This window comes from Podarcis pityusensis (genome assembly GCF_964106645.2).
Source record: "Podarcis pityusensis genome assembly, chromosome: 17".
Classification (NCBI taxonomy): Eukaryota; Metazoa; Chordata; class Lepidosauria; order Squamata; family Lacertidae; genus Podarcis; species Podarcis pityusensis.
Genome location: NC_138042.1, coordinates 31,010,984 through 31,037,098, shown reverse-complemented (window position 1 = coordinate 31,037,098; position 26,115 = coordinate 31,010,984). Strand labels below are relative to the sequence as shown.

The 26,115-nt window shown below is 39.6% G+C and overlaps 1 protein-coding gene across 23 annotated transcripts in view; it reads right to left on the bottom strand.

The window, feature by feature from the left end:
* Positions 1-26,115, bottom strand: part of NRG1 (neuregulin 1) — a 500,813-nt gene that overhangs the window by 8,300 nt on the left and 466,398 nt on the right. For 15 of the 23 annotated variants that reach the window (XM_080986808.1, XM_080986798.1, XM_080986806.1 and 12 more), the window contains 8 exons: positions 25,555-25,681; positions 18,968-19,026; positions 13,886-13,909; positions 11,397-11,432; positions 8,689-8,791; positions 5,592-5,718; positions 2,544-2,674; positions 869-1,072 (listed from right to left, as the gene is read on the bottom strand). In XM_080986808.1, the coding sequence (XP_080842934.1) occupies positions 869-1,072; positions 2,544-2,674; positions 5,592-5,718; positions 8,689-8,791; positions 11,397-11,432; positions 13,886-13,909; positions 18,968-19,026; positions 25,555-25,681 (811 nt within the window). Of the gene's footprint in view, positions 1-868; positions 1,073-2,543; positions 2,675-5,591; positions 5,719-8,688; positions 8,792-11,396; positions 11,433-13,885; positions 13,910-18,967; positions 19,027-19,542; positions 19,611-25,554; positions 25,682-26,115 lie in introns of those variants that run through there. The other 8 variants (XM_080986804.1, XM_080986790.1, XM_080986803.1 and 5 more) reach the window with 5 other exon arrangements.

The following is a 26,115-nucleotide window of genomic DNA, read 5'->3' as shown; positions in this document are numbered from 1 at the left end:
CCCGCACGGATCACGTTTGCATCCCGAGTGTTCACTGCATTTGCTTTCCAGAAAGGAAGTTAACAGAGACCTCCTGGAGAAGAATCAAGTGGGCCCTACTCTGATAATAAATAGTCACATAAACAATAATTCAGTGATGCTTATTCTATATTCCGCATTTCTCTTAATAGGAATTGATGCACGTTAAATATATGGTTGAACTGAGGCAACTACGTGACTACGACATCAATTAGTGGTATCTAAGTGAGTGGAGTTTTCTTCTCCCAAAACCTCAACTGAGGGAAGGGAAGATGCCTTCAACCTGCTTTTTGTATCTTTTGCTCTTTGAAAGAGGTTGAGAATAAATCAACCGAAATTTCTTATTAAAATAAGGAGAAGGGTATAGGCTGTGTATTAATGTTATAGTTTAAGCACATCTCTCTTACACACATGGTGCATCAGGTTGGAGGTTGGAAAAAGCAGACCAGACTTTCATAATTCCTGGTAGGAACCTTTTCCTGGTTATTCTGATCACCTGCTTTATTCACAGTCTACTTTGGCTGCATCTGCACTTAAGCTCCACTTCCCTCCTAAAAAGTCACTCCAAAAGACTTTGTGCCATGGGATGGATCAACATCTTTGGCTAATTATTTAGAAGATCATAGAATCCCCTTGTAAAGAAGTCTGCTCTCAGCTTAGAATTTCTTCCCCGCCCCTCCCCAACTCCCATCTATCACTGAGTTTCAAATTTGAGATGAATAAACAAACATACAATAAAAAAACCTAAGGATTTTCTTGAAAGACTGAAAAGGCAGTTTTAAAAATGAACTCATTTCTGCCGGCTTGTATCCCAGATAGTCACACCTTTTGAATTATTGGCTGTAGGTACCTCTCACTGTGTGGTGAATCGCGGTAGGAGTCGGGTGTCTCTCGTGCATGCCTGAGAAAACTATTACATTCCCGTGGCCCTCCAATGCCATTGAGACGCCCTCGGGGGCCTGACGGACTTGCATGCCGGCTGTTCTCAACTGAGGAGCTCACAAGCACAGAATGGCTTTCGGAGATTATGCTTTCCGTCCGACCGTTGCTCCAACTAATAAAAAGCCGTTGGGAAGAACAGAAGAGAATATTTTAAAATTTAACACTGGAAAGAGAAAACTACGTAATGCATGATCCAGGAGTGTGCATAGAGGTAAGATTTTTCTAATGCTGCTGATTAAGAAGATAATTTTTAAGAAACTACTATGTACACAAAATGGGGGGGGGGGGTGTACCCTGAAACTTTCAGCCTTCAACTGACATAGTCTTCAAGATTTTACTGTCATACTAAGGAACAAATTGTACTGCTCTGTGTCAAGGAAAGCCAAATTATATAAACAAATAAGAAATTATATGCTCTGAATAAATTATGAAGTTCACTATAAGCAGATTTACTTGGAATTTATTCGGAATATCACTAACGGTCTTGCACATCCTCATTAAAACCTAATTGTTGGATACACAAACCACAGATAAGAGGGGAAAGGGTTGTTGTGGGAGAGAGGGGGGATAGTTTCCAGGTCATGTGGCCAGCATGACTAAACCACTTCTGGTGAAGCAGAGCAGTGCATGGAAACACTGTTTACCTTCCCGCCAGAGCGGTACCTATTTATCTACTTGCACTTGATGTGTTTTCGAACTGCTAGGTTGGCAGGAGCAGGAACCGAGCAACAGGAAGCTCACCCTGTTGCGGGGATTCGAACCTCCGACCTTCTGATCGTCAAGCCCTAGGCTCTGTGGTTTAACCCACAGTGCCACCCGCGTCCCTTGTCAAGCACATGGCAAGCAGCTAAATATGGTTGGTGAGACATGTTCAGTTCTGTGGGTCACACATTGGGCAGGAACACTGCTCAACGTTGTTCTCATCAGAGGCATCAATGAGAATTAGGCATAGCCTAATTCCACACAACAACTTAATAGCAATGAATCTATTATTCAAAGGAATAATTGCAACATCCCAGGAACAAAAATTTGATTACCTTGTTACTTTGATTACTTTGTTACTCATATGATGCATTAGTCATTAAGAATAATAGTGTGATCAAGGTATGAAATTACTGCAACACAGAGCTTTCCGAACTTTTCACATTGGTGACACACTTTTTGGACATGCATCATTTCGAGATACATTAATTCAGTTTTACTAGCAAATCAGAGGTTAAACTAACCCCTTTCCAGCCCCGGGATGGGCGCAGGGAGTGTTAGTGCGATACACCTATGCACTGCAACCGACACACTAACCTGTGACGACAGACAGTTTGGAAAGCTCTTCTGCAACAGACATGGACTCTAAAATCATGAAAGGTTGACAATTGCTTTAGCCCTTCCCCTCAGCCAACAAAAGCTGCTTTTTAATATGGTTTAGAAGAATATGTGAACATTTCAGCACCCAGTAAAAAGTCTCTGTAATCAAAGATTTGTTGCAATCACAGGAAAGGTCCAACATGGTTAGAAGTTTACCAAGATGCACCTTTTCTTAAAACAGGAAGAAACAAAAACCTGCAGGTTTTATTTCAGCCTCCTACCTGTGACTAGGTGTCTGGGTGACCGTTGTGGAATGGTGAGTCGTTGAGGTATAGTGGCTTGTAGAAAATGATGTCTCTGTTTCTCTCTCCACAGCATGCTCACTGGATATTACATTTTTTGATACATATTGCTAAATAAAAGGGAGACACAACTCATATTTATAAGCACAACTCATACATCATGGATGGGATTCACCCAATTAATCCTTTAAATGGAAGGGCTTCTACTTGTGTAACTGGCCTTTCTCCTCTCCCTCGTGGCCCCCCACCAGTGGCTTGTGTGTGTGTCAGGAGAACCCTGTGTATTTGGTCTGGCAGGTTAATGTGCTTGAATACTCCCACTGAGACCTCAGGAGGTCTTTAATAAAGAATGGGGAAAGTTTATGATTTATTTGAAAAGCTATTGCAAACAATTACACACATTGGTAGGATTGACAGAAAACTTGTGGTAAAAATTTGAACTATGGATTAACAAACGATTTATAAAAATAAGAGTTATGAAAGAGATGCAGAGGGGGAAATCATTACATTAAGATCCACAATGGAGGGCGGGGAGGGAAGTCAAAAGGGATTATATGTTTATGTATTTAATTCACTTGTTTATGTAAAATAGAAAATGTAAAAATTAAATTTATGAATACTCCCACTGAAACTCCCTCCATCTTACAAACTAGTTCATTAGGGAGAAAGGTTTAGCTATCTAAAATTACAACACTAAAGGTGCTTTCTGACAACAGCACATCAGGCCAGAATATGGACTGGCTTTCTCCTAATGCTCTGGCTAACCAAGGGGAAGACTTCTGAGTAGGGGCTATGGATATGTTTTGACTTCCCTTTTCAAATACTTTCTCTCTCCACCCATAACAACTAAAAAAATAATATGCTGGTCCCCTGAATTTCAGTGGTGAGGAGGGCAACCTGTTCTTAAGTTCTTTGTGAAGTGTGTTAGGGGCAGCATAAATTTCCTGTATTTTTACAAACTAGTCTTTCAAAATATTTAGTTTGGCCATCATTTGGGGACTTTATAGGAACAATAGAGTCTGAATTCTGGCCTATTCTTTCCTAATGGCTCAAAAAGCAATTGACAGAAGAAATAGTTCGCCTATGTAGTACCTAAGTAACAGGCATAGTTTGTCTACAAATTGGCTCTCTCAGGGAATGATGTAATATGAGAAATATCTACATTGGTTAAACACAGAGAACAGGTGAAATACTTTGTCCGCTGGAATTGACGGCAAAACTCTTATTGACTGCAAAGATCCTTAGGATTACCCCCAAGGTAGCTCTGGTTCATCTGTAAAATGTACTGCTAGCTGAGTGCTATTTTGGTTCTGTTCAGGAGTTCACCCCATTCTTTTATCTTTAATCCATAAATCAGGTTTTTTGGCTAGTAGGCCATGGACTGCATTCAACTCTCATTGTCATTTTTTTTTAGCCCTTTCCTTAGCTCAGAGTGGCACCTGTCAAATGAGGTGGTCCCCTGTATGTCTAATCTTGCAAGCACCTCTCCACTTCTGTTCTGCCCAGCAGACATTGCTCCTTTCCAACCTGAGAATGTCTGAAAAAGCTCTTCAGTAGCAGTGGATTGGAAGCTGCTTCTCCTTTTGCCAGCAGGCATGGATTAGGAAAAATCACATTGTTAATGCTATTTGTGCACTCAGCTTAAGCACCGTGTGTACATTGAGTAACATAGCCAGTAGCTCCTCCATATTCATGAAACACTTTCTTGGGAGTAAAGTTTGGGCTCTAAAGACATCTTGGAAGCATTATGAGGGCAGAACCGCCACTGAAATGAACATGAAGAAGAAGAGTTTAGATTTGGTATCCCGCTTTATCACTACCCGAAGGAGTCTCAAAGCGGCTAACAATCTCCTTTCCCTTCCTCCCCCACAACAAACACTCTGTGAGGTGAGTGAGGCTGAGAGACTTCAGAGAAGTGTGACTAGCCCAAGGCCACTCAGCAGCTGCATGTGGAGGAGCCGAGACGCGAACTCGCTTCACCAGATTACGAGTCCACCGCTCTTAACAGCTACACCACATTGGTAATATTTTACATGAGCTATGTATGACCAAGGACAGCTCTTTTACTTGAAACAAAGTGATGGCAGGCAAAAGAACTGCAACAACATCTTATCTACTTTCTCAGAGAACCAAGGGCATGGTTGCTCTTGTGATTAAAAGAGTGAATGAACGTGGGATCCACACAGGATATGGCACATCCTTTACTTCAACCATGGGAATATTCCCCCTCACATGGATTCCATTTTGTGAGAACAAACCTTGTTGTAGCCTACCTCTTAGGCAGATGGTTCAACCTGAGTTGGCAGTGCTCAGTATTATTTTGATGTTAATATTCTGTGTCCTTAAGATAGCTTTCAAAGTAAAATTCCATGTACAAAACCATAAAGGGGCCCCACAAAAATACCCTGCTTCTAACTTCAGGTGACTGTTGTTGTATGGACAAGGTACATGGTTCATGATTGGTTTTTTGTGGACAATCTGTGCAGAAGGATGTCTTCACATTGCTGTGCTGAAAAAATCTAATTTCCATGATTTCATATAGAAGAACTACCAGGAGTCTATAGCTTTAATTTATGTAACTTCAATTATGCCTTTGCCCAGAAAAAGAAAGTCTGTAAATTAGAATTATTTTGAGTTACTTTCATAAGAGTCGACTCCTAGGGCTTAGGGTCCCTTCGGCATCCTCCATAAAATATTTGAGGAGGCTGAGACCCCACCAAAAGTTAATGGGCATTGTTATTCAGATGGTGTACATGTGCCACATCTTGTGGCACATCGATTATACGGGATGAGGCTTACCTGGCCTCCCCCATATTTTATTCAGGTTGGCACACCAGTTACATTAGAAAACTTTCTTCATTCTTACAACTGCTTTTTTAGGTGGTCATGGTAGAATAACAAGTTATTTGGGGGGAGAGAGAAGCATGCTTATCATTTCTATCTGATAACTGATTAAATGGCTCTCAAATAAAAACTGGTGATGAACTGATGAGCTACACTTTGCGGTGCCACTTGTGCAAAACTTACATTCACCAGCTGGACATTTTCTGGCGGCGGGTGAGGGTGGTGAGGCCCATTGGCCATATTGACTCTATGGTTGCGCTCAGATCGAAGGCCTTGCCGGAGGCGGTCGTGCAACTTTTTCCGCTGTTTCCTGCGTTTCAAATAAAGAACAGCTTTAATAGTCAAACGGACAAAGCAGTTCTGCTCTGCAACCATATCTGACCAGCACATTCCCATACATGGATTATCTGAGCAACTAGAAACTGCAAGAGATCTATATGACGTGAAGAGTTCAGGACTTCCAGAGTTCCGTCAGGCTTATGAGGAGAGAAGATTTATCGGGAAAGGTGTTCTACCTTCCAAAATGAATTGCCTTTCTGAAACTTTCACAGTCTGTTTCTCTTTTGAGATCAAAGGGGGCAAGACAGCCATGGATTTCAACTGAGAAGCAAGACCCTATGATATATATGTTATCTATTCAGGTTCACCCTTATTTCTTCATCTCTATTCAAAATGTGCACTTCATATGTTTTGAAAGGTGCTTGGCATAATGCCCAAGGACTTTCGATGGAGTATGATCATGTTTCTCCCCTTGTCAGTGTGCCTATGACTTTAATAGGTGGGCTTTAGGAAACTCAGGTGGCAGAATGGGTCAGTGTATCCGGTTGTTATCCCACCCAGGGATGGCTGTGGGCAGGATTCCTGCACTGCAGGGAGTTGGCCTAGATGCCCCTCTGGGTCCCTTACAATTCAGTGAAAACAATGCTCTTATCTCTTATCTTTACAGGAGAGCACCATTCCCAACAGCAGCTAGTTTCTTGTACAGTATCTAGGTGCAGAGGCCCTTGCAAGGCTTTATTCTGAATTCATGTGCATCTTATCACTTTCCTGAAATAACCTGGTTATCCTGATGCCTGCCTGCAATGTAATGTACAGCCGTGGACATGTACTGACTTTAGCTGTGCAAAGAGAAAAAAAGAAACTCTTTTTGTACAGCAGTCATATATTTTAAAAATGTAAGCTGTTTCAAAATGCTTTTAAATAAAGTAAAATCCAAAGGTGGTAATTCTTATGGTTTTAAGGTATGAACTTTGTTCAGAAAGATGCAACTGTTTTTTACTGAGCTTTTCCCTAAGCTCTGATGCCAGAGAAAGTGCTGAATCACTCGCTGGCCTGTGCTGAACTATAGATGGGAGGAGAAAACTGCATCAACTGCAAATTCACCTGAGTCAAGGGATACAGCCGCAGCGAAGAAATCTGCTTTATTATATAATACTATAGTGTATGTTTATATTGGTTTGACTCTGCGCATGAAGGTTAACACTGGCGTTCCCTTGATTAAGAATAGGTATTCTCATAGCAGGAAATGACTGAATGATCCCTCACTAAAACCTTTACGAGCTGCAAAATAAGTGTATGTGTTTTTCTTATTTAAATTTCATTAATAGGAAAGTGTAGTGGCATTTCCAGTGGCAATGTTAATAAAGTGATAAGGTGACATCACATAACACTGACTCTTCCAAAATGTTCCATCTGTACAGCAGTTAATTCAATGAAGAGGCACCGCTGCAAGGAACAGAATGCGCATTTAGCTTTTGAAATACTTTTTTCTTTTCTGTTTCCCTTTAGTGATTTGCTTTTGTGTTTTTTTTGGTTAGTGAGTGCCCTTCATGTGCAGGAAATAAAATGGCCCATTTCCAATACAGAGATAAAACAGAATTACCTACCCTCAGCAAGTAGACATAAGGATGGGCTGCTCTAAGAATAAGCAATTCTTATTCCAATATGCTTTAAATTCTTATATTTCTCTAAGAACGAAGTGTACCTCCAGTTTTAGTTCACAAACAAGTGTGGCTTTGTCATCAGATTAGGAAACATTGCAATTAGATTATGGCCTATTTTGCATGTAAAATTTAGCCAGTCTATGGCTCAGCATGCGCAAATGAGCAGGTTCTCAGAATGAAGTTCACAGCTGCAGTGCTCTTCCCCTAGTCCAGCTGCTGCCATGCAATTTAGGCTTAGGGTTATGTTCAGATTGGGTGTATGTATTTCTGAATGTCAAGAGGCACAATAAATAGATCAGAGTTTAACCATGGGCCAGGTGTACAATACAAGACACAGCTCTGGAGCCATTTTTTGTTTGAAGTAATAAATCTTAATCTAATAAGGTATGTCCAAAGTTCATTTTGGAGGCCTAATCTGACCCACTGGTCGGTTTAATCCGGCCCCTGTGGCAGTTTATTTCCTGGGGTAAAACCCTAAAAACCTCAACAGTTTCAATCCTAAAAAAAGCTAAACAACTTTGGGGTAAAATCATAAAAAAGGTCAACAACTTCAATCCTAAAAAAAGGATTTGGTTGGCCCTTCACTTCATCAAATTTGGCCCTCTTTGAAAAAAGTTTGGACACCACTGAAGGCTGCCAATTCATGGGGTGACAGACCAATTACCTATCAACATGCATTTTGACATTCATTATTAACATACTGAGCTAGTATATTAAAGTGTGGATGAGATTTTTGGATTTAAACCTGGTTCAGGAGTCATCCTACAGCATGATTAAGAACTTTCTAACTTAATGAATTTTAATTCTGAAGCCCTTCAGAACAAATGAGACACTTAGGCAGTTATCTCAGTGGGTCATGAGTTAGATTAGAAAAATCCAAGGGATCGTCTCCTTATAGACAAACAATCCCAGTAACTACCTGCCTTGTTGGTAGTAGCAACTGCCCTGTGGAAAGCCCTCCCATCAGATGTCAAGGAAATAAACAACTATCTGACTTTCAGAAGACATCTGAAGGCAGCCTTCTGCCCAGAGTGGCTGGGGCAACTCATTCAGATGGGTGGCATAATTAATAATAATAATAATAATAATAATAATAATAATAATATCACAATAACAATAATAGTCTTCTGAGGGGTCATCTCCATAGGAATTTTTTTTGTGATTATACAATATAGCACACTCCAGCTTCACTATAAGGTTGCAAATAAATTCTCGAGTTTATTTAGCTGCCTAATCTTGCATCAACAGTTGCAAGCACATTTCTTAGCCTTTTGTTTTGACAGGGTCCTGATCCCTCAGTGATAAACACAAATAGAGAAAGGAAGAGGAAAGTTTACTTGGTTTTGCAGTAGGCCACAACACACATGATTCCAACTACTAGGAGAGCAATGCAGATGCCAGTTATGGTCAACACCCTTTTCTGGTAGAGTTCCTCAGCTTCTAGAAAGGGGCAAAAAGGAGAAGGTTACAAAATGTACACTAGATAATAAAAGACAGAGCAACCAATGCCACAAACAATTATTTTACAATCTCACGCAGTGAAATCAATGGCACAATCACCATACAAAATTAAATTTAGAAATTAAGATCTAAATGCAATACTAGGGAGGGAGGAATATGAAGTTTAAAATAAATATAATTCAAATTAATTTGTACTTGTAGTTCAAAAATTCTGTTTTTAAACATAATTTTAATTAAAATTTAGAAAAACAAAAAAATACGAAAAATAAAATGCACTGATATAACAACAATGCATGTAGTGTAGAAACAGGTTTTTCCTCCTTGCAAAGAGAGCTGGATGAAGATAGATTTACAGCAATCTCTCCCAACAATTTTCTCCCCCCTTTCTTCTTTGGCATTTTAAGACACACTGCTGCTTTTCCGGTGTTAACTTAGATCACAGCAATCTTTACATGAGAAAAGTTACCATTGTACTTTTGAGTTTGGCTTGCAATTACGCCACCGGTGAAAACTGCACCGCTTTTAGAGGATTGCTAATGCAGTTTATCTGCTAACCCCAATTCTTTCCACTGGCCCCAAAGCGGCTGCAGCAATAGGCAGCAATGCATTGTATCACATAGATACTGCTGTGCTTACTCAAATGTCATAACTGTAGCAAAAAGAACAGTTGCGTGAAGAAGATCTGTTCCACTGCAATGACCTCACTCAAGTGATATTTTATCATCATTAAGTAATTCTTAGGGCAAGCAATGTTTGGTTTGGAAAACCCCCCACCACATTCCATTATCTGTCACACTTGGCAAAACATCATTTTGTATATTGAACAAAGGAAACATTACAATTAGAACATTGATACTAACTGTACACTGGCTCATGGACCTTTTTGTTTCCTCTATTCCTTTTGTGGTTTGTATTTTCAGTACAAAATTGTGAAACTGTTACATCATCCTGATAGAACAAAATTAATGTAACCAAGGTGTGAGGATCCAGCAAGGAGTTGCAGAGATGGGGAACCTGTGGATCTCTGGATGATGTAGGGCACCCAACTCCCACCAGGTCCAGCCAGCCAGGAATGTTGCAGTCCAACAACCTCTGGAAAACCACAGATTCCCTATCCCTGAATGAATGGAGCACTGTTGATAAACATAAATGCTTAAATTTAAGGGGGAAAGAAAAGATAACGTCAATTTCTTTTGGAAATGAGGTTACCATCAATGGGACAGAATCTGAAAGTCTGCTACTTTTATGCTTAAGAGTCTGTTAGTGTTTGGCAATTTCCTGGTCTGCTGATCTTTGTATGTTTGCAGATAAGACATCTGCTAGGACTTGCTTTGCCTTCATCTGTTCTCTCCAACTGATTTCTGGCACTGGCCTGTTAGGTCCCAAATTCTTCACCTCTGCCGTCAGTGTTGCTCCTAAGAGCATAAATATTTGCTTAGACATTGACCCAGCATATAGTCTGATTACATCATAGTGGGCACTGACCAATAATTGGCAGCATGTGCTGATATGCTGCGGTGTATCAGTTTGGGAGGAAGGAACTTCCATGAAGTGCTGACTGGGCCTGGAAGAAATTTTGCTTTCCTTTCATGGCATTTTGGAAAACGTAGTTTGGCTTCTACATGTGCACTGGTGTTTTTGCATAGATAGTTTTGTTTTTCATGGCACATCTTTCTAAGTGATTTTTTTCTCTGCCCATTTCTTTCGAGACAAATAGATTAAATGGAGATTTTTTTCCCCTTGTACTTATCTATTATCCTCAGGCTTTGCCTGTGTGGACTTTTAGTTGTATCATAGATTAAGCAACAGTTACCAAAATGTTTAATGGGTAATTGAGATTTCTAGGCTCTCTAGCAAGGCTACTTTATTTTTTATTAGATTTGGTATTGCCCCTTTTGCTGTGATTTCTTACGTTCCTTAAAATGAATTAAATTCAATGGAATTTATTCATCTAGGACTGAAGAGAGGATCACAGGCATATTCTCTCCCTTCCCACAACAATAACCCCTCTGAAAATAGTTTTTCTAATTAAAAAAAAGCCATGAGAGGCATTACACACACTTCGTGAATATCATCTAGTTTGTTTCTGAGACATACTTCAAAGAAATAGGGCAACTTGAAATTTACTATGAACCAAGACTGGAATTTAAAAAAACCTTTCATCTCTATAATACAATGCATCCTATTGTTGGAAGAGTTATTTCCTACAAGCCAATCCCAAAGTAAACATCAGTTAACAGGCTTCTGAACATATTCAGGCAAAAATTAATAGCACTACTTATTAAAAGAGGGAAGGAAGGGTCAGTTTTGTGAGAAAAGAAAAACTAGAACATTGAACTGATTATACAAATGAAAATCCAAGAAAAGGAAGTTAAGGTAGGGAAGCAATCACAAATATATGGGAGAGAAGAAAAAGAGAGGAACTGAAGGGAAAGAGAAAGTTAAAAGTTTGAGAAGTCAACTATAAGCCTGGCACAGCATGCTTGATAACTGGAAAAAAGAGTGAAGGAAAATGCTTGAAAATAAGATTGAAGCAGAGTTTGAAGGGATTTCACATACAGCATAACTCCTAACCTATGCTCACCTGAAAGCACTGATTGAGCAGCCAAGCACCTGGAGTCTTATAATGTTACAATACAACAAGAGACAGAAAGGTCATGCTAAATGCAATCCAGTTAATTAGTGCAGTTCAGAAAGGGTTAACATAGAATTCTGTTTGTAGTTATCAGTTATTAACTTGTGAAAATAGTGTTTTCTCCTCCCTCCTGCCCACGACAGACCAGGGTTACGGTTATACCAACGCCAGGGATACCATCACCAATGGCATCTCCCATGGCGATCTCTCCCTGCAATAATGTGTTGCATGATGCAGAACTGCCATGTGGCAGGTAATCCTAGATATTACTGCATGCAGAGGCTACTTCACGGGAATGCTGGCTTTGGTGGCAATCCCGTGTCCAGCTTAAGATATATAACATGGCCGTGACTATGGAAAAGACAAGAAAACGCTTGTCAAAACGTAAACTGTTTCACTACCGTTTTGAGTCAGCCTCTGTCTTATTGACAAGAAGCCTCTCAGTCTGTGTGGCATTCTCAAGGCATACAACATGCTACGTGTGGTGAACTGTGTATCTTCTTCTGATATTTTCTGGAAAGCTTTTATTATTACTTAAAAGCCAGTAATCTGAAGAAATGTGTTACAAACATTCTTCCTGGTGGACCTGCGCTCTCCCTCCTTGTCCTTTCACTTCCTCACTCTTGCAACGTCCTCGACAGTTTCCAAGTTTATAATCATGCAGCTCATTCTCACACCTGCCCACTCTCTCTTGGTGCCAAAATGGAGGAAACATTTGCAAACCCTCCATAAAACCACATCCCCACTTTTTGGTGATTTAGTGCCTCTTTCTAAAAGGGTTCAATCATCTGTGCAAGGGAGTGGGTGCCATGAGGGAAGAACGCTTACTTGCCCCCAGTCCAGCTGTACATGTTACAGGTTAATTGCAGATGACTTTGGATGGGGACGTATATCTGAATACACATCACCCAGCTGGAAATAATGAGGAACAGATGGACCTCATCTACATTCTGCTGCATCTGATTAGCACTCTGCTGAAAATTTTTCCTGCAGCATTATTATTATTATTATTACACTGGGTGTGGCCAGTGTAAGGCTTTTTATTGTCCTTATCCTACTTTAAAAATCATCAATCGGGTGCATCCTTTCCTGCTACAAATAATCTCTACTGTGGTTTGCACGCTCCAGTGGTCTGGACTTCTCTTTAAGCGTTGTGCTTCCAATATTATATTTTGGGCTGGTGCTCAGAAACACAAGCAGTGCAACACACACAACATGTGTATTCATTGCCGCAGAGAACATTATCTGTTTTAATGACATTAGGATCTGAGCCCATAGAGGGTCCCAACGTGGAGCAAGAAGAATGTCAGGTAGGCTGTTTGTGCACAGTCACCAAGCAGTTGGAAAAATAGGGGACCAAAGGATAGCAAACATATCCTGCCAAAAGCCTTTTGCAAAGCAATAGGTAAAGGTAAAGGGACCCCTGACCATTAGGTCCAGTCGTGGCTGATTCTGGGGTTGCGGCGCTCATCTCGCTTTATTGGCCGAGGGAGCCAGTGTTCAGCTTCCAGGTCATGTGGCCAGCATGACTAAGCTGCTTCTGGTGAACCAGAGCAGCACACGGAAACACCGTTTACCTTCCCGCCAGAGTGGTACCTATTTATCTACTTGCGCTTTGACGTGCTTTCGAACTGCTAGGTTGGCAGGAGCAGGGACTGAGCAGCGGGAGCTCACCCTGTTGCAGGGATTCGAACCTCCAACCTTCTGATTGGCAAGTCCTAGGCTCTGTGGTTTAACCCACAGCGCCACCCGCATCCCTTGCAAAGCAATAGGTCACAGCAAATCATGTGAAAAGGCTTCAAGTAGAGGTCTCTGGTCTGTACTAAAACTGCTGCAGATGTTCCTTGCTATAGGCTTGCTTCACTTTCCCTGTGCTTTGCCTTACATTGCCTCTGTTTTACCTGGTTTTGCTTCACATGCTAGGCACTGCCCACGCTCGCTGAAGTCAAGCCCACAAGTCCTTCAATCTGCAATCCTCAAATCCTCTATTAAAGCATTCATTTCAGCAGGATTTGTGGTGGTAGAATGGTGCAAGTTTCAAGTTTTCCCTAACAAAATAGGTCTCCTATGTCCTAAACAGTAATCTTGCCATTCTACAGAATGGCCATTCTTTCTTTCTTTGTGACAGATGGAAATTTGGCAGGTGCTTCCAAGACAGGACAGCAGCAATACTAGATTGTAGCAAAAGCAAGTTAGCCAAGAATTTGAACAGGAAAAGTAAATTTCCAGTCTTTTATGGCCACCTCAAGCATAATCCACAGTTTATACATGTTTATGTTAAGTGCAGATAGGGAGCTGGCAAAAACTGTTATAGCTGTATGATCCCTTCTAAAGCATAAGGAAGTTGGTTAGGAATTGAAGGGAGAGGGGGAAATAAAAAGGTTTTCAATCTCTCAGGGTCTAAAATCTGCAAGCTAAAAGGAATGATTGGTCCATACCCATAAATTCAATCCCAAGATGCTCTGCCAATGCAGAAAGTTGACATAAAAAGAAAGAAAAAGGAAAATAGTTTCAGAAAAGAGCAATACACTGTACTGAAAAAAAACAAATTACACATGGATATTATATCTATTTGGTGTTTGCACACGGAGACAGGACAAATGGCATGAGGTTAATGTGGCAGAGTTCATGTAAGTTTTGGCAGGCTCTTGTGTCCATTTGTGAAACGGTTGTTTACAGCAAATACACACTGGCATCTGTATATAATCTGGAAGAACACGGTGAATGCACCAGTTTATGCGAACCCTTAAATATATTTCTGATATATCATGGTGACGGACTGTTTGAGCTGTTTGTTGTAACACCTGGCTATTGTAGCATCTGCCCAACACGTGGATCTAAAAACATCTGTCTGTGAAATTTGCTAGTCTTTGGCCTGTAACTCATAGTGGGCATTTAAAATAGTGACCCTAGCAGGGCAACGTCTTCCTACGTATATTTCTATATTTCCCCTCTTACACTGGGCTGTATCAAATTGACTTTCAGTCTATTACACAGAGTGATAAATTGAACCTGGGAAATTTACTAGTTAAAATAGAACCAAGTTACATTTTCACAGTGCTTATGTCTGAAGGGAAAGTGCCATCTTCTTTGTCCATTGCCTTGTGGAGCTAATTGGTTTCACATGCTGATCAACTAGGTAGATTTATATTTTAAAGGCACAAATGTGAAAAACACTACTTTTATCTTATCGTCTGGGATGGAAGTCTCAGAAGAGGAATTAGGAACGGAGGAAACTGCTTGAAAAGGAATAGAGTTGCTAGGATCTCATTTTAAAACAGCATTCCTCATTGCAAAACATTATGGCACCAGAAAATTTTGACTGTGCTGAAAATTACTGGGGATACAACTCATTTTCCTGTGTTCTTTACATTTTATTATAAACTGGAAATAAGAAAGAATGTATCTCCAGTAACATAGGGGTTTGGAGCAGAAAAATAAATTAGACGCGGCAAATTTTGGAGTGCCTAAGTCTCTCACACTGGTACTCTGACTAATCAATGAAGCAACACCTAAATAATAGTACCCATGGAGTTAGTTTATATGGTTCCTTTGAAATTGTCTTCGGCCAGTGCTTTTTTTCTGTGGGTATGCAGGGGTACACATACCCCTAAACATTTTGTGAATCGAAGTTTGGCCTCATTGAGGGGCACTATTTCAATATGAGTAGGAAAAGGAGAGTACCCCTAAACATTTTTTAAGAAAAAAAGCACTTTCTTCAACAGGCTGCTAGGTCTGGAAGGCCGACAATAGTGGGAGTTACATGTGTGTGTAGCGTGCACAAGAGCATATTTTATAAAACATATGGTTGCCCATATTACATTTAATCCTTATTTCCTGCACCAAAATGTTACTACTCTGCTTACCTCTGGATCCCCTCTCTACATCTTTAAAAACAACCACCTTTTCTGTTCCTCTGTATTTAAATAAGACCAACATTTATTTACTCTTAGAAACCTAAGGTAAATAATTATACATGGTAAGGGTGGTGGTGGGGAAATTTGCCCTCCCAGCAATCAGTAACATTTTAAGGGTTTAAACGAATCTGAATTCAGAGATTTTCCCCTACAGAGCCAGTATTACATGCCTACATGAACACTACTAACAATATATATTAGTTGCATAGAAAGCTTGGTTGAGTCTTCAGTAGAATTAGTGACATGCTCATGCGTATATATTACTGCATTTACACTAGTTTGTAGGCAAGGAGGGCAGGCCGAATGGAAATTAATTCCGGTGAAAGTAACTCATTTCAGACAGCTTCTATTTGAAATAATTCAACGGGAGATTGGTACTTAAAGAAAATATATTCTGGCACGTAAACCTTGGCCAAAAAGCATGCAAAGGAAACATGCATTGCTCATTCTGACTCCAGAATAATATATGTATCACTCCAATTGATATTTGATATTCATGGTAACATTCCCCTGATTTTTAAAAAATAACCCAGATAGCCGTGCTTTGTTATATATGTATTCTAATTTACTCTGCTACTGTTCTCTTAATATTTCATCATTTGTGATATATTAGCAACAAAACATTACTTTAAATACAGTGAACAAAATCCATCAGCACAAGGGTACGGCAGCCAATGTATGCGAGAGTTGAATGTAGATTCAACTGAGTATTTTTTGCACTTTTCTGGCAGCACACATGCAACTATCTGTTCCTGAGGTCAGCTGTGCCCATGTGGTGATGGTTCATTGTCCAACAGCTTTCAGTCAAATTGACTGTGATAATAATTATAATAAATGATTATAATAATCCAGCTATGATTAAAACTAGGAAAGACTGGTATAATACCATCTATGTACGTTCATATTTAACATAATAAAGTCTTAACTTTGAATGTCAAATGCAATATTTAAGACACTTGCAACAAAGTGCTGCCTCTTTTTGAAACAAGCCCTGTTTCATATTCCAAAATTATGTAAATTTAAACCAAATAATGATCAACATGTTCATAGTTTTGCTGGCTCTCCGGCCATGGGTTTTGGATTCATGCCTGGCTAACACTGATGATGGAATTCTCTATGCCAACAAAATAAAAATTGCTATTTTCAATCCAGTTGAAGACAGAGCATCTAGCACAGTAATGGCATCCATCTCCATTTAATATCCATATTTGAACTACATTAGGCTGAACAAAAATATAGAGAATATGGATTGGCTGCATGCTCAGTTAATACTGTCTCTGGGCTCTGCCCTTTGCAGTTTATAGTAACATAGTGCACTTTTTAGTTCTTGTTGTAAATTTGTTTCTTAATTATGCTTTAGTTGAGATTTCTGCATTGCAGGGGGTTGGGGTCTCTTCCAGCTCTAATATTCTACGGTTCTCTGATTGTTCAAGCTCCTCAGAAGTTGAGGGAGCTGAGAAGTATGAGTAGGTGCGGCTTTGAAAATATCTTAAGACATTTCATAGCAGAGCATCTTAGGCATAAAAATCCAAAACGTAGTACTGTATATCCCTCAAAATGGGTCATTGTTGACCACCATGTGTTTTATAGTGGGAGGATTTCACTATGAGAATCACTGTAACATACAAAAAGGAAATGTGTGTTTGTATTACAAAGCAATATCAAGAAAGTTGTGTGGTGCATGCATTCTATGTAAATATAAATGGTGGAATCCCATGTCGCATGAGCAAGTGACCCCCTCATGCAACAGGGGTTCTCTTTTGTCTCCTCCCCCAAAGAGGCTGACCTGGAGCCTTCATTACATATCTTTAGGCACCAGGCAAAAACTTTTCTCTGTAACCAGGCCTTTAGCTGATTAACATTCGATAGCCCTTTAAAATGTGTTTGTGGAAGAAGGATTATTGGTTGTTTTATTATTATGTATTTTGCGTTCTCGTTTTGTATTTTTATGTTGTGAACCACCCCTGTGATCTTCAGATGAATGGCAGTAAAGCAATTTAACAAATTAATAAATTGCTCTGGAGGACTGAGGATCTCTGGAGAAGATTTTGAGGGATATGCAGGTGATGGGAGTAGGGTAAAGAGAAGACAAATCAGGGGTTCTGTTTGGCAAGAGGATTTCTGTTGTGCAAGTGAGTGGACATTGTTTGTTGTTGTCCACAGTAACGGTAATCTGGAATTCAAAAGAAGTAATGTTCTACGGGAATACTTAAGTAGAACTATTTAGGTCTATATTTTAGGAAAGCAACACAAGTCAAAATCAATTATTTTAATGGCTAACACATAAAATGCAGCAAATGCATAAAATATTCAGTCTTTTAATCTAATTAGGCAAACAACTCCATTTTAATATTATGTCTTCATATATTCTTGACCATCAAAAATACTTTTTTTAAAAAAAGAAGAGCAATAGAAAATAAATTAGAAAATAGTTTCATATTATTTGGGGAATACGATTGTCAAGAAAACTTTTAAAGCACTATGACGTCGAGTCTATACAAATGAGCTTTTTAGTACTTAAGATAAACATCTGGCCAGTGTGGAATCTAACTCCCTCCATTCCCAACAGAAAACCTGAAATATGGGAGAGGTAATTCTTAGGAGGGTTACTGTAGATTATTCATATACATTTTTTGTTCATAGATGAGGAAGATGGAACTGTATGTCCAGTGCAGGCTGTACACTAATGGAAATTAAACTGAACTAGCTTACAGTATATTGATTGGTTCCATCTTTTCTAGTTAGTTTTAGAAAAAAACTGTACAACTTAGCACAAACACAGGACACCCACTCCATAAGTGGATCCAGTATTTGTAAGAACAAATGAAATTATATTTCTATTGACATTCAAGGGGTTTTCTCAGTCTCAGCTTTTTTATGAGGGTGTTTTTACTTGTTTCTATCCTCATTAGGATAAAAAATTGTCTGGCACCTAAGGAGGTACTTTAAATGCTTAGTGAGATTTTGAGGGACACCGCAAACTTTTTAAAATACATTATTTGCAACTAAACACCCTTTGGGAAAAAAAAGACTAGTGTGATATAAAATATTTATTGATAATTCATTACCACCAGTGAAAGCCTTCTTTATGTATCTCACCTTACATGCTTTTCCATATGGTCATGGCTGATAAAATTGGACCACCTAAATTCACCTTTCAAAACATGCTTGCTACATGGTTATTGTTTGGATAACTACTACGGTTGAAATCTAATTTGCTCAAGCTCACTGGTTTCGGTGGGTTTAAGTTTGCCTAGCTCTGTGTTGGATTTCGGCATATGGGTGTACTCCATTAGCGCAGCGCTACATTTTATTTATTATTTGGGCTTATTTCATTTTGCAGCGGCTGAGTTCAACTGTTAAAACTAGAGAGGCGCCTTTACAATTTGCCTAATTTTGCCAACTCAAATCTTAGTTGAATTCTTGAAATTTCTTGTGCTGTCACTTTTCCATGCAAACAAGGCAGAGGCAATCTACACAAGAGTTTGTGTAATCCGTTTAGTGAACAGATAAAAAAATCTGAGGAAAGATGAAGCGATAAGAAAAGCAGCACCAACTGAGCATGCTCCTATTCAAGCAGAGACAGAAAGGAAGTGGACGTACTGTAGAAGCTTGCCATTACGTAGTTTTGACAGCGATCACCAGTAAATTCATTTGGGCACCTGAGAGTAAAAACAAAAACAAAAAGGTAGAGAAAACAGAGAAAAAGAGAAGAGGTGAATACACGCTAAGAGAGAAGCTTCTTTAGTGTGTGTGTGGCCTGGACTTGGTGTGTTCATCTCCAGCAACCGATTCTGTTTATCACTGCCATCAAAGCTCAAAAGTGAAGTGAATTGAGGTGAACTTTAGAGAAATATAACACGAGAGTACAACACTCCAAATGAAAACATCACTTTTGTTTTACGGCAAAATGAGATCAGTACACACCAGCAAGCTTTCTTTTTAGGTCAAAGTTTCAGGACACATATAGGATAGCTTGCAGTTTTAATAATGAAAAAAAAATGCATTGAAGAGGAAAAAACCATTACACTGATTTATAATGTACATATGACAATGTACAGCCCAAGGCAGAAGAAACAGAGCCCAGTTCAAACTGAAGGATGAAAACACCAAGTGACACTGATTTTGACTGCTGCAGTTGGAGGAGAAAGCAGATTTCACATTATTTTACAACATACTTTCTGGGTACTGGCTTCTCATGGGCAGAACTTCAGCACATCTTTTCCCAGTGTATCCATGTAGGCACCTAAAGGGCAAAAATGTGATCAGCGATTGAAAAAAACGAGCAAAACCCAGAAAAACAGAGAGAATGCTACTCTGTTTCCTATGGAACATGAAAACTCCTCGCAAAGACCTCTGGGAGGGAAAAAATAATAATGGAAAAAGACAAAATATCCAAGTCTGTTTTATAGATACTCTATATTCAGGTAGGTAGCTGCATTGGTCTGAAGAAGTCGAAATAAATAAATAAATTAAAAAATTGTCCAGTAGCACCTTAGAGACCAACTAAGTTTGTTCTGGGCATAAGCTTTTGTGTGTGTGCATGCATGAAAGAAGAAGAAAAAGTGTGCATGCACATGAAAGCTTATACAGTGGTACCTCGGGTTACAGACACTTCGGGTTATAAACACTTCGGGTTACAGACTCTGCTAACCAGGAAGTGGTTGCTCCAGGTTAAGAACTTTGCCCCAGGATAACATGATAGATAGTTAACGTAAGGATATGTACAATTTGATAACTTGCAGAGAATAACATGTGCTCAGAAATCAGAGAGAGGAGCTGAGGGAAGTCTTTGGGGGGGGGAGGGTTTGAGGGGTGGGGGGAAAGGGGAAAATTAATGAATATGATAGGTTTTGATAGTTTGCATGTTGAAATTATTAATATTTTTTTTGTAAAGAACTTTGCCCCAGGATAAGAATGGAAATTGCATGCCAGCAGCGCAGCGGCAACAGGAAGCCCCATTAGCGAAAGCACGCCTCAGATTAAGAACCGTTTCAGGTTAAGAACGGACCTCTGGAACGAATTAAGTTCTTAACCCGAGGTACCACTGTACCCAGAACAAACTTAGTTGGTCTCTAAGGTGCTACTGGACAATTTTTTAATTTATTATAGATACTCTGATTGCATAGATTTAATTTGCAATTTTATTACAAAAATATCTACATCATGAAAAAAAGCACCATACAGTGGTACCTCGGGTTAAGTACTTAATTCGTTCTGGAGGTCTGTTCTTAACCTGAAACTGTTCTTAACCTGAAGCACCACTTTAGCTAATGGGGCCTCCTGCTGCTGCTGCCGTGCCGCCGGAGCACGATTTCTGTTCTTATCCTGAAGCAAAGTTCTTAACCTGAGATAATATTTCTGGGTTACCGGAGTCTGTAACCTGAAGCGTATGTAACCTGAGGTACGACTGTATATTCACAATGGACCATCTCATCACTTGCTGATTAGTTAACTTATTAGATCACATTTTCTCTTTGCATTCGTTTCCAACAACAAAGTCATATTCTTGACATTGCAATGTAAATGATAAACAATGACAAAAATAAATAAAGCTGTCAATTCATTTGAGTTCATTTTTAAAAAAAGGTAAAGTAAGTTAAGGTTTATTTTAATGCCACATTTTAGTTGAAAGGCCACTCATAGTGGTGCACAAGAACTTAAATTACAAAATGAAATATATAAAATATAAATTTGCTGTCGGATTATGTCATGACAAACAATAATAATACCTTAGGAATATCAGGGGTTGGTGGGGGAAGCTGAAGCCCAATGGAAAGTATTGTCTAAGGAACCAAATGCAACTCAGAAGGAGGACGTTTCAAAGCCTAGGTACCAATGTGAATAAGACTTTGGTTCGCACACTCGCCTCAGACAAAGGCAAGACATGCTGTGGCGTAAGGACCCTTCAAATGACCACAATAGGCAGGCAGTCTCACATGGATGCAAGCAAGCATTCCTTCAGATACCTGCACCTTAGCTGTTTAGGGCTTTAAAGGCCAAACACAACATTTGGAATTGGGCTCAGAAGCAAGCTGGGAGCCAGCGTAGCACAAGTAACGTGCCCTCGCCACCACTTCTGCCCAAAGCGTTCTGCACCAGTTGTAGCTGCTAGATACACTCTTCAGAGGAAACCTCCAAGTAGCGTGTGTTGCAATAATCAAACTCAGAGGTGAGCAAAGCATGTGCAACAGTGGCCAGACCTGCCCTTCAGGCAGCGGCACAGTTGGCGCCTAAGCCAAAGCTGTGCAAAATCACTCCTGGCCATGGCTACCACCTGAGCATCATGGAGCAAAGCCAGGTCCAGGAGAACACCCAAACTGTGCACCTTATTCTTCAGAGGAAACACACCCCTTTCCAGAACAGGGGACACACTTAGGAGCACCTCTGTCATGTTTGGATTAAATCTCAGCTTGTTGGCTCACATTAAGCCCATCACAGCCTCCAGACACTGGTTATGGGTTTTCACTGCCTCTTCAGAATCTTAATAGCAAAGGAAGACAGAGGTGGTTATCATCTACATACTGATGACACCATACTCCAAACCTACAGATAACCTCTCCCAGTGGTTTCATGTAGAAACTGCCTCTGGAACCTTTAAGTAACCAGAATGGGCATGTGTTAAGCATGAAGTCACCCTTAAACTTCTAAATCATATGCAATGGTGTTGCTTCTTTTGTTGTTGTTGCTATTACTGCCATGGGGTAGACTAACAGATAAGTGTTTGGTTGCATTTATCATTTCCATTCAGTACTATGTTGAACCCAAGACAGAAATAATGCCTTGGAACAAGTACAGAAAAAGTCAAATGGATGTCTGGATTCAAACTATGAAAGAGCCCCCTTCTAGACAGCCTCAGGCCTGATCCAGAAAGCTTTTCTTATGTTCTTATCCAGTGCTTTTTTCCTGGGGGGTACGCATACCCCTAAACATTTTGTGAATCTAAGTTTGGCCTCATTGAGGGGCAGTATTTCAATATGGGTAGGAAAATGAGAGTACCCCTAAACAATTTTTAAAGAAAAAAAGCACTGTTATTTATGGTCATGCTGACACTAATTGAACTCTGGAAAGTATGAGATTGAAAGCTTCCCACACAATTAGTGAAAAATCACTAACTCCCAAATACGGTTTCCAACATGTAAATAAGGTATTTTGACCTTTCCTTTCAATTACATTCTATAAATAAATGATAAAAAGAGAAGCTCTCTAAATCTGTTGCGGCAAACAGACAAAATTTCATGTGGTACCATCAAATTAGTAGGCTTCTTGTTTATAGAACATGTGTCATATTTTGCAAAGTGCATGAAGCAACTTGCAGCATGAAACGAATAAAATATTCTGAGTGGTGCACCAAACACTAACATAATTGTTGCATTGCAGGCGTTCATAGGCTGGAATTCAGTTCCTCAGATGCACCATAAAGGTGAGTAACTGGACTCTTGGTTATTTTTGTTGCAACAGGCTAATTTTACAGTATAATGTTTATTGTGACATGTTTACTACTTTACCAGATGCAAAAAGTGGACAGAAATGGCTTTAGATATAAAATATACATCCATAGAAACTTTGGAGACAAGTTCAAGTTTAACAACAACACAGAGGTTTTTCCATGTGGCAAGGCCCCCATATTTTGTAATTTGTACAGTTGTTCTTTTATTATTTAGCACTTGTCTATTTATTGACACAAGTATATATGTAGCATATGCAGAAGTAATACATAAAGGAAGAAATAGAAAGCAATTAAAATCAAATGTCAGTTTGCCATTCATGCCAAGGGGGTTGTGCAACATTTGGTTAACTTTTCCATGTCACATATTACTCAAAAAGACCCAGCTGGTTCCCCTGTTATGCTATAGGGTCTGTCTCTGCAGCAACCAAAAGTGGCCATGAAATGGTGATACCTATTGATTAAAAAAATGGTTAAAGCTATGGTTTTTCCAGTAGTGATGTATGGAAGTGAGAGCTGGACCATAAAGAAGGCTAATCGCTGAAGAATTGATGCTTTTGAATTATGGTGCTGGAGGAGACTCTTGAGAGTCCCATGGACTGCAAGAAGATCAAACCTATCCATTCTTAAGGAAATCAGCCCTGAGTGCTCACTGGAAGGACAGATCCTGAAGCTGAGGCTCCAATACTTTGGTTACCTCACGAGAAGAGAAGACTCCCTGGAAAAGACCCTGAGGTTGGGAAAGATTGAGGGCAAAGGAGAAGGGGATGACAGAGGATGAGATGGTTGGACAGTGTTCTCAAAGAAACATGAGTATCAGATGGAAGTGAGGGTTTAATGTGTGAAGAAGTGTGGAATGTGGATGTGTGGTGTTTTACCGATGAACGTTTGGCCTCGTTGAGGGACAGTATTTCAATATGAGTAGGAAGATGTTAGTGCAGTATTTCAATATGAGTAGGAAGATGTTAGAATTCCCACTGCAGGAAATGACTGAGGCAAAATAGACATTCAAGTAGTTCTGTCATCTTCCTCAAGCTGCAGTCCTTCCATGTTCTTTTTCTTGCTCCAAACATAAGCGAGTTGGTTGCTGGTTTTTTTTTCATCCCCTGCAAGCCTTAGCTAATTCTGAGCCTTAGTATTCCTGACACCATATTTAGACGTTCAGCCTACTCCAGTGCACTCATATTTGGCGATCTGTTCCTCTTGCTATCTTCCACACATGCCCCCTTTAAGTCTCTTGTTGAAGAGCTCCCTGGGAGGAATCACAGGCTTCTTTAACTGTCTTCCATTTTTCCTTCTCAATGAAACAGTTTGTGATAGTGCCTTCCACAATTTACTTTTCAGAATCTCTCATCCCCTTTGAACTATTTCCTCATTCAAGTATTTCTAGTCATGAAACCCTGCCCAGCTTTTCTTTGAGCCATTTGAAATGGGCTTTCCCAAAGTCCATGAAAGATGTTCACCTATGCTCATTTTTCACTTCCCTTCCCCTTATGAATTCCAAGATGACACGGTCACTTTCCCTCAGAGTTTCCCCTGCTCTCAAATCATCAACCAGTTCTCCCCTGTTCATCAGGATTAAATCCAGGATTGCAGACTCCCTTGTTACTCTTTCCACTTTCTGAAATACGAAGTTGTCAGCAAGGCAAGGCAAGACTCTATTGGATAGTTCATTCTTAGCAGAACTAGACTGATATCAGATGTCAGGGGGTTGAAATACCCCGGTAATACTATGACTCTTCTCTGTGAAAGTTTTGTAACCTGTTTTAGGAAAGGATCATCCATGTCTTCTGGTTGGCTGGACATAATACACTGACATAGCCATATCAGTTTTGTTCCTCAGTCCCCATATCTTTAATCAGATGCATTTGGCAGGGTTTTCACTCTCAGATTCACAGATATCTTTACATACAATGCTAATCCAAATCCTCCCCTTTCTGAAAAGAAATCTATAATTTGACTAGGAAATCTGCCAATATCACTGCAGGGTTGTGACCTGGCAATATTAAGGGGACGATGTGGCCAAGAGGTAGGAAGGAGCAGCGGATGTGAATTTCATATATTGATTTCAGCTAATGAGATAATACTTTGCTTGCAGACTTCCATTTTTTAAAGGTCATCTTTTAAGGAATATGATTAGATACATTTTAATTTTCTTCTGTTTATGTTGGTTTAGGGATGAACTTTAATTGTGTTTATTACAGGACAGGTATAATATGTCTGATAAGAATTCATTATCATTTAAACTGTTTTCGGTCAACTCCGTCATTAAATGCTAATATGGATGGCCATAAAACTAAAAAGAGCATGCATTTCTTAAAGATTGGAAGGTGTTCCTGCTGACAGTGTACTGGATAGTTAGTTTAAAATGGAAGCAAAACAGAACTTGTATTTTACACCTCCTGATTTATTAAACATTGCTTCATTTCAGTAGCAATTGCATTTAAAACCTTTTATGTAAGTGTCACACTTACATACATCACTCCCAATAATGCACATGATTGTTGCCAAACCAACCCTGGATCTAACAATAGATCTAAGGTTAATATTAGTAAATTGTTGAGGTGACCCTGGGAACCAGACCATAATACAACGTGTTTTGGAAGTTAAATAAATGCAGTGACTCTGCTGTTCATTTGTGAAGTAAATTATTCATTGTTAAACAATTTACCAGGTAACACAGAAAAAGTGTTTGTCATTAGATGCTACAACTCTACTAAAGAAAGGTTTTTGGTTTTTTTACCTGCACAAATATCGTGGATTTGGGAGATCTTTGACCATGAAGCACTCGCCTCCATTTACACAGAAGTCTTTCTTATTCACACCACACTTTGTGAGATGACTTGTCCCAGTGGTAGATGTAGATGTGGCTAGAATAAACACAGAGGGGATGTTAATATTGTTGCACAGAACAGCGTCAAACTAGAATGACAGCATTTGCATTTTAGTGTTTGAAATATTACTGCAACAAACATTCAGCTTCTTGATTACAAAGAAAAACAACTATGAGCCTGTCCAGAATATTTTTGGGTACTCCCATGATCTCTACATCCTCACTTACACCCGCTGTACACGTTGCAATCGTGTCACCTAGCCCTCTGTGTTTAAATATAGAACTGCACCAGTCACAAAGAAAGAGGAAGTGGTGTGATCAGATCTTTCTCCCAGCTAAGTTCACCTCCATGAGTTCTGCAGAAGGCGAAAATGATTGGGAGAGAAGTTGCAGTCAGTCATCACCTGTGTGTTTAAATGAATCCCCATCTCACTCTCTTGAGGAGAGTGGGGCAGCTCAGGCACACAAAAC